Here is a 17,552-nt window from a genome sequence, read left to right as displayed (position 1 = left end):
GGACGCAACTGACGGGCACGTTGCACAAACACAAGCAGAAAAACACACTACAATCTGTCGCCTAGCCCGCAGCGTCTATCAGAGCGAAGATGACACACGCACGGCACGTAGGGCCGCACGACGATGCTGTCACCGAAGGTCCAAGCGTGCGTCGGAATGGAGGCCCGGCGCTGGGGTGGTCTGGGACGTCGCCCAGCAATGTGGCGGCTCGGCCTCACCGGGACACGCCGACGACTGTTGCACCCAGGACCCTGGGTACGAGTCTTGGGTTGCTCAACACTTGATCGGGAACGCGGGCCCCGTCCAGGCCGCTCAGGCTAGAGTTTGCTGGCTTGCTTGCTTGTTCCTTGCATCTGACTCACACCCATATCGGGAGATTGGCCAATAAGCCGGTGGTTAACGTAAATTTGATGATGATTACATAAACTTTTAATTTGCGGAAACAGTGTTCCCGAGCTCGTAAGCTCGGGGTCACCCAAGGTGGCCCCTCATTCCAGGAATCCTCTGGCCGCGATTGCCTCCCAGGCCCTGGCGACGAGTCCTCGTTCGGAAATCTTGGCCTCCCACGTCTCGGCAAGGAGGTTGATGCGTGCGGTGGTTGCGGGCTTGCCATCAGCATCTTGGTGGCGCCACGGGCACTCGAGTATTAGGTGTGCCAGTGTATCGGGAACGTCGCATATCGGGCAGTGGTATGCACGAAGCGTCGGGCAGATGCGATGTAGCAGGATACAGTGCGTCTACGTGTTGTTTTGCAGTCTTCGGAATACGTCAACCGGGCTTCCCTCACCGCCTCGCTCGAACCGCGGTTAGGCAACGCTGCAGCAGAAGTGGAGACCGTACCACCGATGTATAACGCGATACTGCAACACCATCGCCTAGCTCGCAGGGTGTACCCGCCACCTCAACCCAAGCTGACTAAGGAAGAATGTAAATTGGAAGATTAAGTAAAAGACTGTCCACCGTGAGAGTCGCTCATCGGCGTCTTCTTCGTTGTCGCGCCATTATACGCATACACGCGCACTTGGCCGCGCACGTCAAGTACGCTAAATTCCTATCACACATGCCCATTTAAAAAAAAAATCGCAAAAAACGCACCGGGCTTGCAGGAAATCTGTCACCCTGTTACGTCAGACCGAAAGCTTACGTGACGATTTTTGAAAACAGGCGCGTCGAGGCAGAAAATGGTAAGAGAAAATTCAGCAGATCCCACGCATTGTGGGAATCGGTTTCATGCGAAGCAGTCAGCGAGTACATCTATGCTGTATGTTATGGCTTTGTGCCAAGCGTGACGAGGTGGATCGGCGTGTTTTTGTAAGTGTAGTAGCTATGTGCACATCGTGGGTTTACCAGGCACGTCGACAACACTGGCGCCTAAATGGTAACATGGCGCGACGTAACGTCAGCCGTCACGTTAGAGTACATACGTCAGTATTATCGAAACTAAGTGAACTTTATGGAGGAATCGTGTAAATATCACACATAACTTTCGTTAATGTATTCCTCCGAGGCCAGCACCACAAACACAACTGACGTTGCACCGACATTACGCCTGCATAGGCTGTTTTTCCAAACCAGTTTATAGACCTGGCGTGGCTCTGTGGTAGAATACCCGATTGCCACACAGAATGCTTGGGTTACATTCCTGCTGGGATCCTAATTCTTATTCTTTCCATTCGTCGAGTCAACGCTGCCGATGTCGGTTTTTCTTAACGCTTTCTCATTTAAATGACCAATGTCTGCTCTCGCCGTTCCTGGGTTGATATAAACTATCAATCACCTGTGGCGCATACCCGTACACCACGGCCCATGGTAAACGGGGAAGTGCCACACGTGTCTGGAGGAAAGGGTTTGACGACGTAGGTGACAGTATTTTCACGTTATTCATATCATGACCGGACAGTCATATTGATCAAATCCTTTTACCCTTCCATGCCAATTTTGGTCTGCACCAAGTTAAGAAGGCGATCATGAGAGCACCCAGACGTAGGCGGCTAAGTAGATTGATAGATACGTATATAGAAACGCTCAAAGTGCCAGAGGTTCGCTAAGAAATGCTTCGCATTTGAAACGGCAAGTCCTCCGAAATACCCAAATGGACCGCTTATTCTTTGCGTTTGGTGTGTAGTGCTCAAATGTTTCTTTCACGCTGTACCCAAGCAAACCGCAACTTCCACTTTTTCTTTCACTGCACAGCTTAAATTTAGGCTGCAACCACTGCGGCGCTGCTCGTTGCAGACAAGCGAACGAGTTCTTCGCACTTCTTCCGAATTAACCAAAGAAACGGATAAGCACTGCTCACCAAAAGCAAGGATAAGGGGTCCAGTTGGGTATTCGAGACGGCTTGCCCTTTTTCGTGACCATATTCTGCGGCAAAGCACTTTTTTTTTTTCAAAATCGTCACGGGAGCTTCCGGTCTGACGAAACAGCGCGCCCGGTGCGCTCGTTCGGTTTCGCCTCGATGGGGATTTCAATATCGGTGATTATTATGTACAATTACATTCGTTTATCGCGATTTAAAAAAAGTGGGCCTTCTTTTTATATAAACAACGTCCCTGAAGTTACTGAAGTTATTAATAAAAGAACTTAATTAACGATGTTTTGTTAAATACTCATTTGAAAGTCACTTTAGGTGGGGCAGAGTTTTTCCGCCTCGGCGTAGAGTTCGTTTGCGAAGACGACAGGGGCATGGCTATCTTAGCATTTTTATTAAAAAATCTGTATTGTCTGAAATAAACACCCTGCATAGCTTTCAAGAACAACGAAATCAACGACTTCTCGAAAAAATAATAAAAAAGACAATCGCTACGGTAAAGGGCTGCGCACATCAGAATGCTCAAAATCGAATTGTAGTTAGGCCGCGGACATACTGTCAGCGGGGTTGACCACGACAAAACTTTCTCGGTGACTAGCGGCAAGCACCCTGGTTAGTTGTTCATCGGCGCATCTTCAACCGATACCTCGAAATATACCGGCGAGAATTTGTAAATCATCAATTATCCACACTGTATCGCAGCAAACAGGCTTTGTGAGGTGTTCAAACTTAGGATTCCTTGCGCTATCGGGAAAATGAGGGCAAGCGAAGTTTTCGTCTGCGTGCCTGACGCACAACTTTTCCTCCTTTCTTTCTTTCCATCGCATTGAGCAACGCTCCCTACTAACTGATTCCTTCGTCGACGCTGGGAGTCGGCCCTTCATCCACGCACGCCCTAAGCAGCGCAGCACTTCAATTGCTGTAGGCAACAAGGATGGTAATGCGTTCATATCCAGGCAACAATGAAATACGGCAACGTGAAATGACAAGCGACCTCGATAAATGATCAGATTTCCATGTCAGAAACGGCTCATCGCCGACAAGCCCGCGATGGAGAGCGCCTCAATTCTTGGAAAACGGTGCATGCGAATACGCATGTGACCGGCGCATCTACAACGGCCGCATTACGCTTACCGGCACCGGGTTTTCACAGCACAAGTGTTTAAGCATTTCGTATTGCCAGGTAGTGTGAACAGAAAGTATCCACGTGAACAGACAGGCGCTAGGTTCGCCCTCTTCTTCATCTTTTGCATCGATCCTCAACACAGGCGCCGATTTGTCCGGCGTGGAATGCAATGAGTGTCATGGGCGTCACTAAAAAGTATGATGTTACGTAACTCAAAGTCACGTAACATGACGTAGCAACTAGTCACGGGTCTACAATCACGTCACATCACGTAACAATTAGTCACGTGATTAAAAATCACTTAACACCACGTAACAACTAGTCAAGTGACTAAAATTATGTAAGATTACGTAACAGCTCGCCACGTCACTAAATCACATAACATTACGCAACGTATAGTCACGTGACTAAAGTCACGCAACGTCTAGTCATCTGACTAAAATCACGTAACATCTTGTAAGGTCTAGTCACATGACTAAAATAACATAACTCCTAGTCACCTGACTAAAACCACGCAACATCACTTAAGAACTAGTCACGTGACTAGACGCACGTAAAAACTAGTCATGTGACAATCATGTAGCATCTTGTAACATTTAGTCACGTGACTTACAGTCATGTAATATCACGTAACATCTAGTCACATAACTATTAATTACCTATCATCACGTAACAACTAGTCACGTGACTAAAATAACGTAACATCACGTAGCAACTAGCCACTTGACATGTGCGCGCCAAAAAACACGTAGGTAGTCAGTCGCATGCCTAAAATCACAAAATCCCGTGACAGCTAGTCATGACCTGTTCCCGCCAAAACCACGTAACAGTCACGTGACACGCTCCCGAAAGAAACACGTAACACGTGGGTTGTGTGGCGAAACGATCAAAATCGGAGAATAACAGGCAACCCTAGCCATACTTAATACTACTAAGCTAGGTCGAACACTAGCTCCGCTGTTGGTTTCAATCTTGCACCACTAGTACAAGCTGCCTATATTTTTTTGCGTGCGACGCCGAAATCTGTAGGTTAAACAAGCTTTGCGTAAAAATTCAAGTCACCGTGTGAAAGAACTTAGTTAACAGCTTTTGTGACATCTCCGATGGGCACTTGTACTTATCTGCAGTTACATATGCGGTGTCTCTATTATATGTGAAGAGAACATAAGTTTGCTAAACACATTCACTGTCCAGTTTAACAATACTCATCCTTATGTTAACGAACAATAAAGAGAGAAACAATTTTTCATCGCATTCGTAAATTTCGCTTTCACAGTATCATAAGCAACACTCTTGTACGAGAAGATGCTTGATGAGCGAGGGCACGCACAAAATGGAAATGAGGCGGCAACGCAACCCTGAAGTTTCCGCACACTACCGCCAAACCATCACTCTTCGACGCTTTTGGTAAACAGAGCTTATCTTCAGCTCCTGCATAGAGTGAGATAAACGCTTACAAAGCTTCGAGAACATTACTGGATCGACCGAGGGCGCACTTTGAGTAATAGAGCGTTGCATGACTGCTTGTGTGCAAGCGTTTCAGCCTGGGCCCAGGAAGAGATGAGACCGCTTCGTTTGCAAGTCATCCAGTGTCACCGACAAACACGATCAATGTTTTAAGAGTTGACTTCGCCGGGCCCGTTATGCATGTACGGAAAAAGGCGACCAAAATATTACGTTGCCATTTTTACGTAGGAAAGTAGGGGAATTGTCCTAGCGTGCTCGCTTTTTTCTGTATCGCACTCAAATAATGAAACCGACAGACAATTATTTCTCTGTCGGTTTCATTAGTTTCTTACTTACGCCATTTCTAATGAAGCACACCTTGAACTCGTCTAAAAATTACACCCGCGGCTTTCTTACCGTCGCTACGGTGGTTTGTAGCTCGAAGGAGATTGCCTAGCGCGATCTACTCTGACAATGCACCAAACTGACAATGCACAAGGCACTGGCGGACATAAGGTGACTCTGCCAAATAATCTAGGAGAAACTCGCTGGTGACGTCATGACCGACGGCATTTCATGGAAGATTATTCAGCCCAATGCTCCTTGATGGTGTAGATGGTAGGAGCGTCTCCTGTGGTCACTGAACTTTCCGCTGCGAAAAAAATACTGAGAATGTCCATCTCAATTTCGAGGAAATAATAATAATTGTTGGAGTTTAACGTCCCAAAACCGCAATATGATTATGAGGGACGCCGTCATGGAGGGCTCCGGAAATTTCCACCAGCTGAGGTTCTTCAACGTGCACTGAAATCTAAGTACACGGGTCTCAAATATTTTCGCCTCCACAGCAAATGCGGCCACCGCGACCGGGATCGAGTAGATATTGACAATGCTGGCTAAGGTCGATGGAGTTGTAAACTCTAGGTCTCTGACATTCACCGAGACATAAGTAGGAGAACCTTGCACGTTAACACCAGCTGAACGTTTCCTTGGACGAATGTTCACTTCATCTTCATATGGGACCGCCCACTGAAGCCACCAATAATTCCGTACCCGCCATGGTGGTCTAGTGGTTATGGTGCTCTACTACTGACCCGAAGGTCGTGGGATCGAATCCCGGCCGCGGTGGGCCGCATTTTCGATGGAGGCGAAAGTGCTTGAGGCGCGTGCACTTATATTAGGTGTACGTTAGAGAACCCCAGGTGGTGGAAATTTCTGGAGCCCTCCACTACGGCGTCCTTCATAATCATATCGCGATTTTGGGACTCTAAACCGAAACAACTAACATATTTAACCGATAATTTTAAACGAGCAGATGCCGTACGCAGACACACCTACAGAAAGTTACTGGTATAAAAACATTTCGGAAGCCACGGCGAAAAGCGTACTTGTTGCAGCTAAGCTGTGATCATTTTCCTTAGGAGGTTTCAATAAATGTTATTGTCACTGGCACTGCGATCTGCCCACTTCGATACAATATCCACCACCGCAGTGAAAGAAGACCTCGTGAACGTGCATGCTGACACTACGCCATGCCAGCTGTGGAAGCTTGCATGGGTTATTGAAGTATGCCACAATGCCGATGGTGTCATTGGTCCTGCGAGATCAAATTGCAAGGAGGTCTTCAAATCATGCTGATACAAATGCTTTAACCGTTTGAAGTGTGTGTGCAGCTTAACTTCGTGGCCGGGAACGTTGTTTAATTGCATCTTCCGGGCTGGCTCGAAGAAGAGGAGCACAACAGCAAGCAAGGCGGGCACGCTCGGAACTGAGGGCAGAGCAGTTTCAAGCACAGCTCAGTAAAAGTGTCTTTTACCTTATACCTGTCTGACGAAGTTGAGTTTGTGAGCAGTGTCTGGAACGCCATCGTTTGAACAGGTTAATAATGAGATCTCTAATATTCGCTGTCTTGAACCAATCTTCTCACGGATGCTTATTAGCAGTAAAATGATCACCGCGTCATGTGACATACCGTAAACTCCCAAGAAATCGCCCGCCCCCCTTACGGTGAAGGGTAATCCTACAAGACTTTAAGGGGGGAGGGGGGAGTGGGGCCTCGCAAAATTTAAGATGGCGGCGGAAGAGCCCCTATGAATAAAGAATGCACACCCATGCTTCTACTGAAATGCTTGTTTGACTGCGCATGCATTCGCTGTTTTCATTCGCCCTCGTCGGGCGAACAAAAACAGTAAATGAAACAGTTAAAACGGGGGGAGCGGAGAAGCCTGCCCATATTTGAAATCTCCCGAGGAAGAAAGTGGGGCGCTTGCTCAGGATTTTACGGTAGTCGAGGAGAGTGCACGCTGTGTACCTAAAGGGGCTAAATTACGGACATTTGTTGAAGTCAGCAAGCGGCCACCTTACTTGCCCAAAATACGGGTAGACAAGCACAGCATACGCCATAACGGTCCGCATAGTTGGATATCTCTGGCGCTCTCTCGGCTCTCAATTGGAGAGGTGACATGGCGTGATATATTTAAGGCACCACGCAATGAAGGGCTCATCGAAGATGCAGTGGTTAATTATTGTGACGCTCATAAATAGATCCGCCTTAATAAATTTCGCAGCGAACTGAAAAAAAACTAAGATCAAGTAAATTTCTCATGGTTTTACACAAAGAACATATGGTTCTCATTTAGAATAAGCAAAGCTTTTACCATACTTATCCATAAAGTTTGCGATGTATTCAAGGAACCTTGCATGTAATTAAGCTTTATTCTTAAAGAGACACTAAAGAGAAACATTGAATTGGTTTAGATGAATAAATTGTGCTCTGAGAGCTATAACGTCGTTAATTTCGCCATCATTATTAGAGGAGAAAATCAAGTTTAATGTTTCATTTTTAAATATCGCGCCGAAATCTCCTCGCGTTTCGTCACGAATTTCAAAGTGCATTTGTCGTATTTTGGCGCCATTGGCTCAACAAAATTACCCGAAACATGGTGTTTTAAAAGTCTATGGCCCCTCAGAGAACAATGGACTTCATTTTTACCGATTAGGAACTACGTAGTCCTTAGTAGGCGCCGTCAAAACATGTGACGTCACGGCGAATGGTGCGGAAACTTCAAAGTGGTGTCGCGGCCCACATTTTGTTTTTGCGCGTATTCTCGCTTACTAAGCGTCTTCTCGCAGCAAGCGTGGTGTTTTCGGTATCGTGAAAGAGTACTTTGTTAATATGAGACAAATCGTTTTTCTTTTTAGTGACCCTTTAAAAACATAAAAGCCAACACTTGCTCTTGGCGTTGTCTATGTTCTTTGGTGGGCTGATTGCGCTGTTGCAATGAAGTCTGTTACATGACTGCTCATTCCCAAACCTTGCTTGAAGACATTTCTCTTGGGTAATATCGTTTGGTTAGACAAGACTGAGATTAGTTAGTGATGTTACGATTTCAATCAAAAATTACGGTAAGCAATGACGTCAGTACAAAATAGAGCAATACTGTCGAAAAAAAAAACAAAAGGATTAATATGTGAAAGTCAAACAAGATGTTTGGAAGTGCACAAGTTCTAGAAATAATGTTCAGCCTCCGAAACAAGGAAAACGCTAACACGAAACTCTTCCAGTGATAAACTAAGATGTCCAGGTGCGCACAAGTTTATTCGGAATGTATCTTAACCCCTTCAGCTCCCACTATACGGTTCCTAGAACCCACTACGATCGCCACCGGCAGTGAACAGTGCTCCCGGGTTCGGTAAAGCCCCTAAAAGGTGGGGCACGTCTGAGCACCTTCGTGGAAGCGGGGCAGTGGGATGTAAACGAGATGTGGGGAAAGGGCGAGTTGCAGGATGGGAAAACGCGCACCCGGCATCCACGGCAGGAGCATTTGACCTCACGGCTACCGCTGGCGTGCAGCCGCTGCGCACTCGCAATGCACAAAAAATACAGCCGACTGTTCAAAAATATGCGAAATAAACTCTGTTTATCAGAACAGTCGCGTCTTACGAGCGAAATTTTGATGTTTTCGTCATTGTCTATTTCTGCTGTGATAATAGTGTTTGGCAGTACATATGTATGTGAACATACTTTCTCGAGAATGAAGTTTATCAAATAAAACTTGCGTACCCGACTAACTGACGAACACCTCCGCGAACTTCTGCGTCTGTCGGTGAGCAACCTTGACGTATATACTTGCGGTACAGTACACTCTACTTGCGGGGTTGCTAAGAATGGTCAGCACCAGAAGTCGTATTGAAAGAGTTTTCTTGCTTCATGCTTGTAACCCACGTTTGTAAATTGCAACTTTGTGACATGCATGCTGAAAATAAATAGCATCTTTATTCCAGCTTGGTACATTATTGTCAGTTCGCGGAATTTTCGCTCCTTGCCTGCAAGCTAGCCGTTATAGTGCGGGAGGATGCATGCCTTCGTGACTGAGTCGTTTAACGCGGCACGCTGCGGAGTGAGGGGTCGCAAGTTCGAATCCCCCGTCGCTCGCTTCGCAAACATTTTAACGCGATAGCGTTAGAGAGCTCGTTTCGCAGAAATGCCGCCGTCAGTGTCGGCGTCGCTACGTCACTTGTGAGCGAAAAATCGTCCGTGACCGAAAAATCGAGAAAGATGCAAATAAATTAAACAATAAAAATCTTCGGTCCCGTTCAGGATCGAACTTGGGCCGTTTGCGTTGCAAGCAGGTGCTACTTGCAACGGCTTCGGGAAAGGACACAAACATAAATGCCATGTAGTGGAAGGAGTCTCCTTAACGCATTTTTTTTTACAGGTGTCACGACGAAAATGAGACCATTCGGCGATTTGTAGGCGCATCGGCGAGGCCATCAAACGACGTTTTTTGCGCGACGCTATGCTTCGAAAAAAAAGCCGGGATATTGCAGCTATCGCCGCTAAAAACACACACGAACTGTCAAAGAGCTCCAAAAATGGACAACTATGTCCATCTAGTGGAAAACATATCAAGCCAACGTCTCCTTTTATGGCCTCCGAGATGGCAGGCGCGCGGCGTCCCCGCCATCTTGGAGGCCATGCTCCTTTCTAGCGGAGGCGTTGATCCAGCAAACAGCAAACATTAGATAACGTGCTGCCATCTGTGAGGCATTGTGAGAAATATGTCTCGACTCTAGCACAGGGAAATGCTTGAGATCGAAAACTTGTACCAGTGCCTGTACCATTACTATAGATACATAGCGCGCGCGCGTGTGTGTGTAAGAACACACAATCATAAGCATGCACTTAGTGGTTTAAGTGCGCACTGGAGCCGGATTTCGCTATCGCGTTCAACTCCTAAAGGCGAAGCTTAAGGGTCCGCCAATTTTTTTTTTTTTTTTTTGTGACGGCACAACAAGGCTGACGGCAAAAACCCGCCGAGCGTCCATATAATTGCCATCACAATAAAATAGAGAGAAACTGCCATTAAAGCTACGATGATGTACTGACGTGTCCACTGTTAAAGGGAACACTTGCGTTTCGGGTATGTCCGAATTTCGCTCTCCTGCAAAAGCATAGTGACTTAGATCTGCATAACACTACTCGTGGTTGACAGTTCCGAACCCTTATGATAGAATAGTAACGTGCACAAACAATCTTTCCCGCATCCACTAGCCGTGAGGGGGCCAACAAAATGAAAGTTGCTCATTCTAGTGTTCCCTTCAACAGTGGACCGTACTGTACACTATCGGTAGGTACTGCAGTCGTGAGAAAGTGGAGGGATAATGGCCCACCTGTCTTCCCGAAGCTGCGGCCCTGTATTATCCACTTCTTCCGTGGTCGCCAACACTGAAACCGTGTGGTACACTGCGTGAGGTGAGCCGTACTCGACACCAGATCCACACAAACAGGCACATGACATCGGTCAACCTGGGCAACGATCCCGTCGGTGTCGGTTCAAGGCGGAATCAATGGCCACGAACTTGAACACCTTCCGAACACTGTGACGGCATACTTGGCTTTTCGTTCACGTGTCCGGAGCGATGGTACACTGCTACCGCGGCTCTATATTTCTTTATTACCACGATGCACTCGATGCCAGGGAGAACATGAGCACAAGACAAAAGAATAGAAATTTCGATGTTGCCACGGAATTCTGTGAGCGCGTTCAGCAGTGTCAGTTAAATTGTTTAACGTGAACAGGTATTCGTGACAATGGCTGGCCCCACGCGATGCGGTTGTCGCTGTCTCACCTACAAACACATACGCAGTAGAAGAAACTCAAGAAAGGAAGATGAGCATCGGACGCGTTATCCGAAGGTTGCAGGTTCGGTCCCTGCCGGTGTTTGTTTTTTCGTCCAGTTTAATTTCTTCACATCTACATCACAATATACTTAAAACAGTACAATTAACGTTCCTATACCTTATCTGTTGGTTTTCATTAACGTAGTAAAACAGTTACATGAAGTTGGTTATAAGGATGACCGTCCTGCACAGCAATTAGATCTACGGATGAGCAAACTGGTCGCTCTATTCGACTCGAAATGACGCATTGGAACAACCGGTCGCTCATAAGCATGCTTACTGAAAAAAATATGCGCAATTTAGGTCAGAATTTACTTCTGATGAATGGCTCAGGAAAACATTTCCTAGACGATTTATGACGAATATTGTTACATGCGCCTTCAAACAGATAGTCCCCACGAGGCGGTGCCTGCATTATAAAATATAGACCACAACACAGCGAATTCCATGCGCATCACCATATTTGAACCGCGCGTCGCGCCATCTATCGCACACGCGACTAAACATCATGCGCGGGCCACGGCTGCGCATGATGACGCCGCGCGCCGATGATCCAGGCGGCCGTGCGCGGGCTGCCACGCCAGCAGACGCTATACAGAGCAAACGTGGAACTCCCGAAACTCAGCCCGTCGGAGACCGTGTTTTGCGTCTTTTCTAGCCTGGACATTTTCGCTGATTTTATTGGAACATCAAGAACATCTTGCTCATGCAAGTCCACAATGTATACAGTACGTCCTTAGTGGGCTGCGGAAGCAACCTCGTCAGATACCTACGCTGTTACATTTGTAAAAAACGTTCTCGCTGTAGCACGAGTGAATCGTAATTGCAGTGCAGCTCGTGAAAGAGTGAAACGGTGTTTTGTTGCCCCATATTACAAGTTGTGCACAAAGTTTTGTGAAAGCTCATCATTTCAGCATGCATCGCGTAATGTTAGATACGCTTTACGGGTAGTTTCGCGGAACGTAGTTTTTGTTTCAGGAGCGCTCTTACAATTATGCGTCTTGCTCACAAAAGCGTGCTATCAGAGAGTATAATTTGTAGTATCGTTCAGCGATCCCTTTTGGAAGCTACCTGCGCGATTTTATTCTTGTAACGATGGTGCTTTACAAGCGAAACTGTGCTACTCTTTGTTAAGCCGGTTGGCTACGCCTGCGACGTAAAGGAAACTGTCGCGAGTACTGTTTACTTACGTGCCAATATATGTAAAATGCGGAGCTGGATGCTTGGTGTTCAAATAAATTTGAGGACACCAAACACTGAAATGAAAGCACGAAATTCTGGCCAGCTGTTGAGGAGCACCATGCCATTTATTACCTTTTGAAGACGAAATCTCGAAGGCGTGGATGCCATCAAAAGCACTAAATCCTAATACTACGTTGAAAGTGGCAAAGCATGCTGAGTGCTTGTGCTTGAAAGCACTACCTTGCACTATATTATCGTCAAAGGAAATGCTCAAAGCTATGAAGTGCGCCCCCACACAAAGCTCGCGCCTGCCTTCAACCATGCTGCGTGTCACGCAAATTAGGTTCGCAAAATAAAATAGGTGGTCATCACACTGCACAATACATGCAGTTAGTGTACTTACTCGCGCATTTTCACTCGGCTCCTAGTTTTTAACACGAAAGTGTTTTATGCCGGGGTCCACCAAGACTTCAGTGACGTATTTCCGTCACGGAAATGACGCCGAAAGAATGTACACGATCAGATGCCAAAGAAAAAGAGTTCCGTCAACGGGCATCGAACCCACGACCGCTCGATCCGCAACAACAGATGCCGGGCGCGCTATCCATTGCGCCACGCTCACAGACTCTACAGGCTTTACAAACGCGCCTTTTATATCTACCACTATCCCGGTCGCCGGGGCGGTGTTGCCCTCTGGAAGCGGCAAAGTAAAGTAATTCATCATTGCTGTCGCTTCCGCGATTAGCACCTGCAACGCGTTACACGTTCGTCCGATTCGGCGCGTTTTCAATAGAAGTGCAATTTTGTCAACACCTTAACATACCGCGAGGTGCCGACCTTAACGCAAGCGTCGTAAAAGCGTGGACCTCGCTTATACTATCACGCTAATGAAACCAACAATAGCTCTGCGACGCGCGCCTGCCTCACATGGCTGTAACATCGCGTTCCCCGCCTACGCGCTCGCCCAGACAAAAATTGCGGCTGGGCTTCCGGGGCGGCACGACGCGCTTTGCGTTTCGCTGTAGTGCGGCCGTGGTGTTCAATCTCATTTTAACATGCTGCAGGATGGCGACCAAGTTCTGCGTCCAATACGCGACGCTCTTCTGGCTATGACAACTCGTTCTCTGATTACGCTAACTACTACACTCGTTCTCTGATTACGCTAACTACTACAGCTACCACAAGGGTTTGTTTAATCATTGAACATGGACGTTAGTTGTCGGCATGGATATGTACCACCAAGCATCAAAGTGGGTGCATCCACTTCAAACGGTGCTATAGCTGCCAGACATCAATATACATTGTGCAAACTCTCTTATATCAATGTACAGTAAACATTCAGTTACTTCTATAAGGGCACGTTTTACTTTCGTGTTATTCCGATTCTTATGACGGAGGGATCAACCATCGTTTTTTTTTGCTTGAATCACAGTTATCCACTCGCGGCGAACTGAAAAAATCACAGCATATCCACGGAGTGAATGATGATGAGTGGGCGAAGCTGCGGAGGTTCATCGGTAAACCGTGAATCTTCCGTGAATTCTGCCCAGTACATCATCACCGACGTGAGATCGGGCGCGTTTATACTAAAGGTTCGATGAGTTATGACGACTTGCAGCTCACTTTAATTTTACATGTACGCTGTGAATTTTCATTGTTTAGAAAACCATTGCTTTAGAAAACACCTTGCGTCTTTCGTTAAGCAGCTGGCGTCTTTTTCGTTTTGGTTTAGAAACATCTGGCGTTCTTTCGTTTTGTTTTTACAAAACATCTGGCGTCTTTCGTTGGTTTATTTCATCAATCAACGGCGTTTTGAACAAAATTTTTATTGTTTAATCACGCACAGGAGAAATCTCACCAGGCACTACCTTGGAGGTAAACAATGGCTGCTAATGGGAATGAGAGACAGAAGAAGTCGGCTTTTAGCTAACACTTACACTTCTACAGAGACAGAAGAATTCGGCTTTTAGTTAACGCGCACGCTGCGAATTTTTTATTGTTCAACAACGCACAGGAGAAAATCTCCCACCGGCACCACCTTGGAGGTCAAAGGGTAAGACTTGTTACTCACTACTACGAGCACGACGAGGGACGAACGGGTGCCGCCTTAAGGAGCTTCGCCCCCTAAAAACCGCACCGGCACTATTTCCGTGGCGCGTCGTAATCGTCGCAGACAACGCTAATATCCTCTTGTTGCGCTGCATGTTTTGGCATCCAAAGACGACGCAGTAGTGCCCAGACGAGCTCTTATAGACCGTTGCATCGGGCGAGGAGGACCGGACTGGCAACCAGCGCTTTCCTCCTTTCTGGCTTGTGCGCGACGGCGCGGAGTGCGCGGCTATTGCTTGGATGAGTGGCGTTTTCGAACAATTTTTGCGTGTTTTCGGCCGACCTGCGGATTTTCTTATCTTTTATTGCGATGCCAGCCAGCGAAAGGTCAACGGGAAACCGCTGTACCGTTTTTGGTTGTTCTAACAACTAGAGAAAAAAGGAAACTGCTCTCTGAATAAGTATGCGACGTGCATCACCGAACGCGGAGTGTTTGCGGTTGTGCGCACTCTTCAAGGTACATTGTTTGTGTTACGTTACAGGTTTCTAAATCCGCAAGTACCGCAATATATCCGGAATGGCCAGTGTTTCACGCAGACAAATATCAATTGGATATGGCAAGATTTGCGAATAAACATAAGCGGTCAAGTACGGCCCTGTCCGGTAAAGTCCAAAACGTCTACGTACCACTCTAGTAGCCTCCTGAGTCGTTTTCGCTTCGTTTTAATGTTACATTTTAATATGATGTGTTTGGCCTAACAATTAGCTTCGTAGCTCGGCTCAACACGGCGATCGCTGCAGTTGATGTATACCGGTATTAGCACGGACGAGAAATCCCTCATTTCGCAGCGGGGTAAACGGCATCATACATTTAATTATTGCTGCGTACCAACGTTGTAAAACCCGAACATTCAATGAACACTACATGAAAAGGACGTGGCGAGGTCTTTGTCGTGAGGTTGAAACTTCCGTAATTCAGCGGGGTGTATCGTATACGATGAGCGATATGAAAACGGAAAAAAAAAGGAATTCTGTCGCTCCGTGTGTAGAACGACTACCTCAGGAAGACAAATTTTTACGTGGTCGAGAACCGTGTCCGACAAATCGCGCAATGATATATGACATAGTTCATTCTCTTCTAAACGCGATACAAAAACCACGTTGTTACGCTTGTCTAGTGTTTCTCGAACTGCCGATTTTGCTGCTTAGCTTTGCCAACGACAGCAAGAATTTTCAACGAAAGTGCATCTGGTATACGAAGTTATAAAAAAAAACTAAAAAAATCACCTCCGATGCCAATCAAAGGCTCTATCTAGCCCGGGCGCGTTTCGTGCCTCACCAGCAGAAGAAACTCTCTAACCATCTTCACCTTATCGCCACCGAAATCCAATCAAATATCACGACTCTTAAAAGAAAGAAGAAAAAGAAGCGCGCCGACATGTGAACATCACCATCGCTTTTATGTACCAGCACCTCCCTGTAAACAGAAACGCCGCTAGGGGCGCCGAAGAGTGCAGACGCGCTCGCATGGAGCTCCGCAATTTTCGGTTTTTTGGTCAGTTTGTTCCGTGTGCGGCGGACTTTTTTGGTTGTGACTTGAACCACGAACATTTTCGACGCCTTTGGATACCAGTTTTGCAGGTGAGAACCTGCCTTCTCCCTTTCTTGCGACCCTGGACGTACCAGGCCAAGTGTGAAGCCTAACGAGTCGGCAGCAGCGACGCCTCCAGCGTCTTGACGGGGCACGAGCAGCCGATGGCCGCCTCTGCTCCGGCGGCTCTGGACGCGGGCCGCTCGCGTTCTCCTCGCCTTACTGAAGAATCTCACGACAACGATGGCATGGACTTCCGAGAGGCAGACGCGCATGATCTTGCGCCATCGGGCAGACTCGAATACCTCGGACGCCGGCACCCCCAGGCAGCGGGAGCTGGATGGAGATTGGCAGTTAGCGCTGACGCTACGTCAGCGAAAGGCACGGGCTCGAGAGCGCAAGCAACAGACGCCGGACCATCACGGCGTCCCCAGCCAGCCACTACCCTCTGACGAACGGACCAAGGAGTGTCCGCGCAGGAAGCCGAAATATCGCAGACTGCCACCTCTTCCCAGAGACGATTTCAAGGTCATAGTGAGGCCGCACCAGGGCCTTCCCATAAAAAGTCTCACAAGCCCGACGCTCGCCGACGCGGTGATCACTGCATGTGGAGGCTTGATTACTGGTGAGCAGTTTTTGCTTCGCATCAAGCCTGGCTCGAACATTTTTATAATCTCCACGCCGCACCAAGAGGTTGCAGAGAAAGTCAGTCGCATCGCTAGTTTGATGGTCAATGGACGGCCGCATGCAGTCAACGCCTATGTGGCGACCGGCGAGGGTGCCACCCGAGGCGTAATACACGGACTTCAGCCACACACCCCATCGGAAGAGATTAAAGCAAATCTCAGGGTGCGTACCCAAGGCGTGGAAGTCCTCCAGGCACGAATGCTCGGCGACACTAAAACAGCAGTAATCACCTTTTATGGTGGACATGTACCACGCTTCGTCTATTATCGTGGCGGCGAGCTCCCTTGCTACCCCTACAAGAATACCACGCAAGTGTGCAAAGTCTGTTACCACGTTGGTCATAGGTCTGACGTATGCCCTCAGCCTGACACTCCGGTGTGTCGAATCTGTGGCATGCGAGATCCTGTTCCCAGTCACGAATGCTCGCCCAAGTGTGCCACCTGTGGCGAAGACCACCTCACGGGAGATCGCACTTGCAAGAAGAGGCTCAAACCTCTGCGCCGCAAACGCTCCAAAACTAGCAACACGTCAACCTCGCACTTGCCACGAGGGCCCGGTTCGACAATGACGAAGAAGCAGCTCCGCTGGTTCAGCTCGGAAGCCGAAGACCTGGATGTGGACTGGCCCGGCCTGCCACCTGCCTCCGATAGTCCCCGCTCCAAGGACCAGCCGCTCCAAGGACGGTCACAGTCGCAGTCCCGGTCAAGGTCCCGGTCAAGGTCCCGGTCGAGGGTCCCACACGGGAAGTCCTTCTAAACCGCAACAAGACCCCGCATCTCACTCCTCCAAAGGCCACAAGGCCAGGGCTCCAGGCTACCCCAGGTCGCCTCGTCCAGAGGAGGTAAGGCGAGCGGACGCCGCGTCTCCCACTGCTCCTATCACTAACAATCCAGAGTATCAACGAATTGTAGCCGAGAACAAACTCCTTCGCGAGAGTCTGGCTGAGATTAAGAAAGAGTTGGCGTCCCTCAAAGCT

General features: G+C 47.9%; 1 protein-coding gene across 1 annotated transcript in view; it reads right to left on the bottom strand.

The window, feature by feature from the left end:
* Window positions 1-16,164, bottom strand: part of LOC119385588 (male-specific histamine-binding salivary protein-like) — a 36,425-nt gene extending 20,261 nt beyond the window's left edge. The window contains exon 1 of the mRNA XM_037652999.2: window positions 15,982-16,164. Coding sequence (XP_037508927.1) covers window positions 15,982-16,164 — 183 coding nt within the window. The remainder of the gene's footprint in view (window positions 1-15,981) is intronic.
* Between the last annotated feature and the right edge of the window lie 1,388 nt (window positions 16,165-17,552).

Source organism: Rhipicephalus sanguineus, chromosome 3, assembly GCF_013339695.2.
Source record: "Rhipicephalus sanguineus isolate Rsan-2018 chromosome 3, BIME_Rsan_1.4, whole genome shotgun sequence".
Lineage (NCBI taxonomy): Eukaryota > Metazoa > Arthropoda > Arachnida > Ixodida > Ixodidae > Rhipicephalus > Rhipicephalus sanguineus.
Note: the sequence above shows the minus strand (reverse complement) of the source record. Positions and strands in the feature narration are given on the sequence as shown.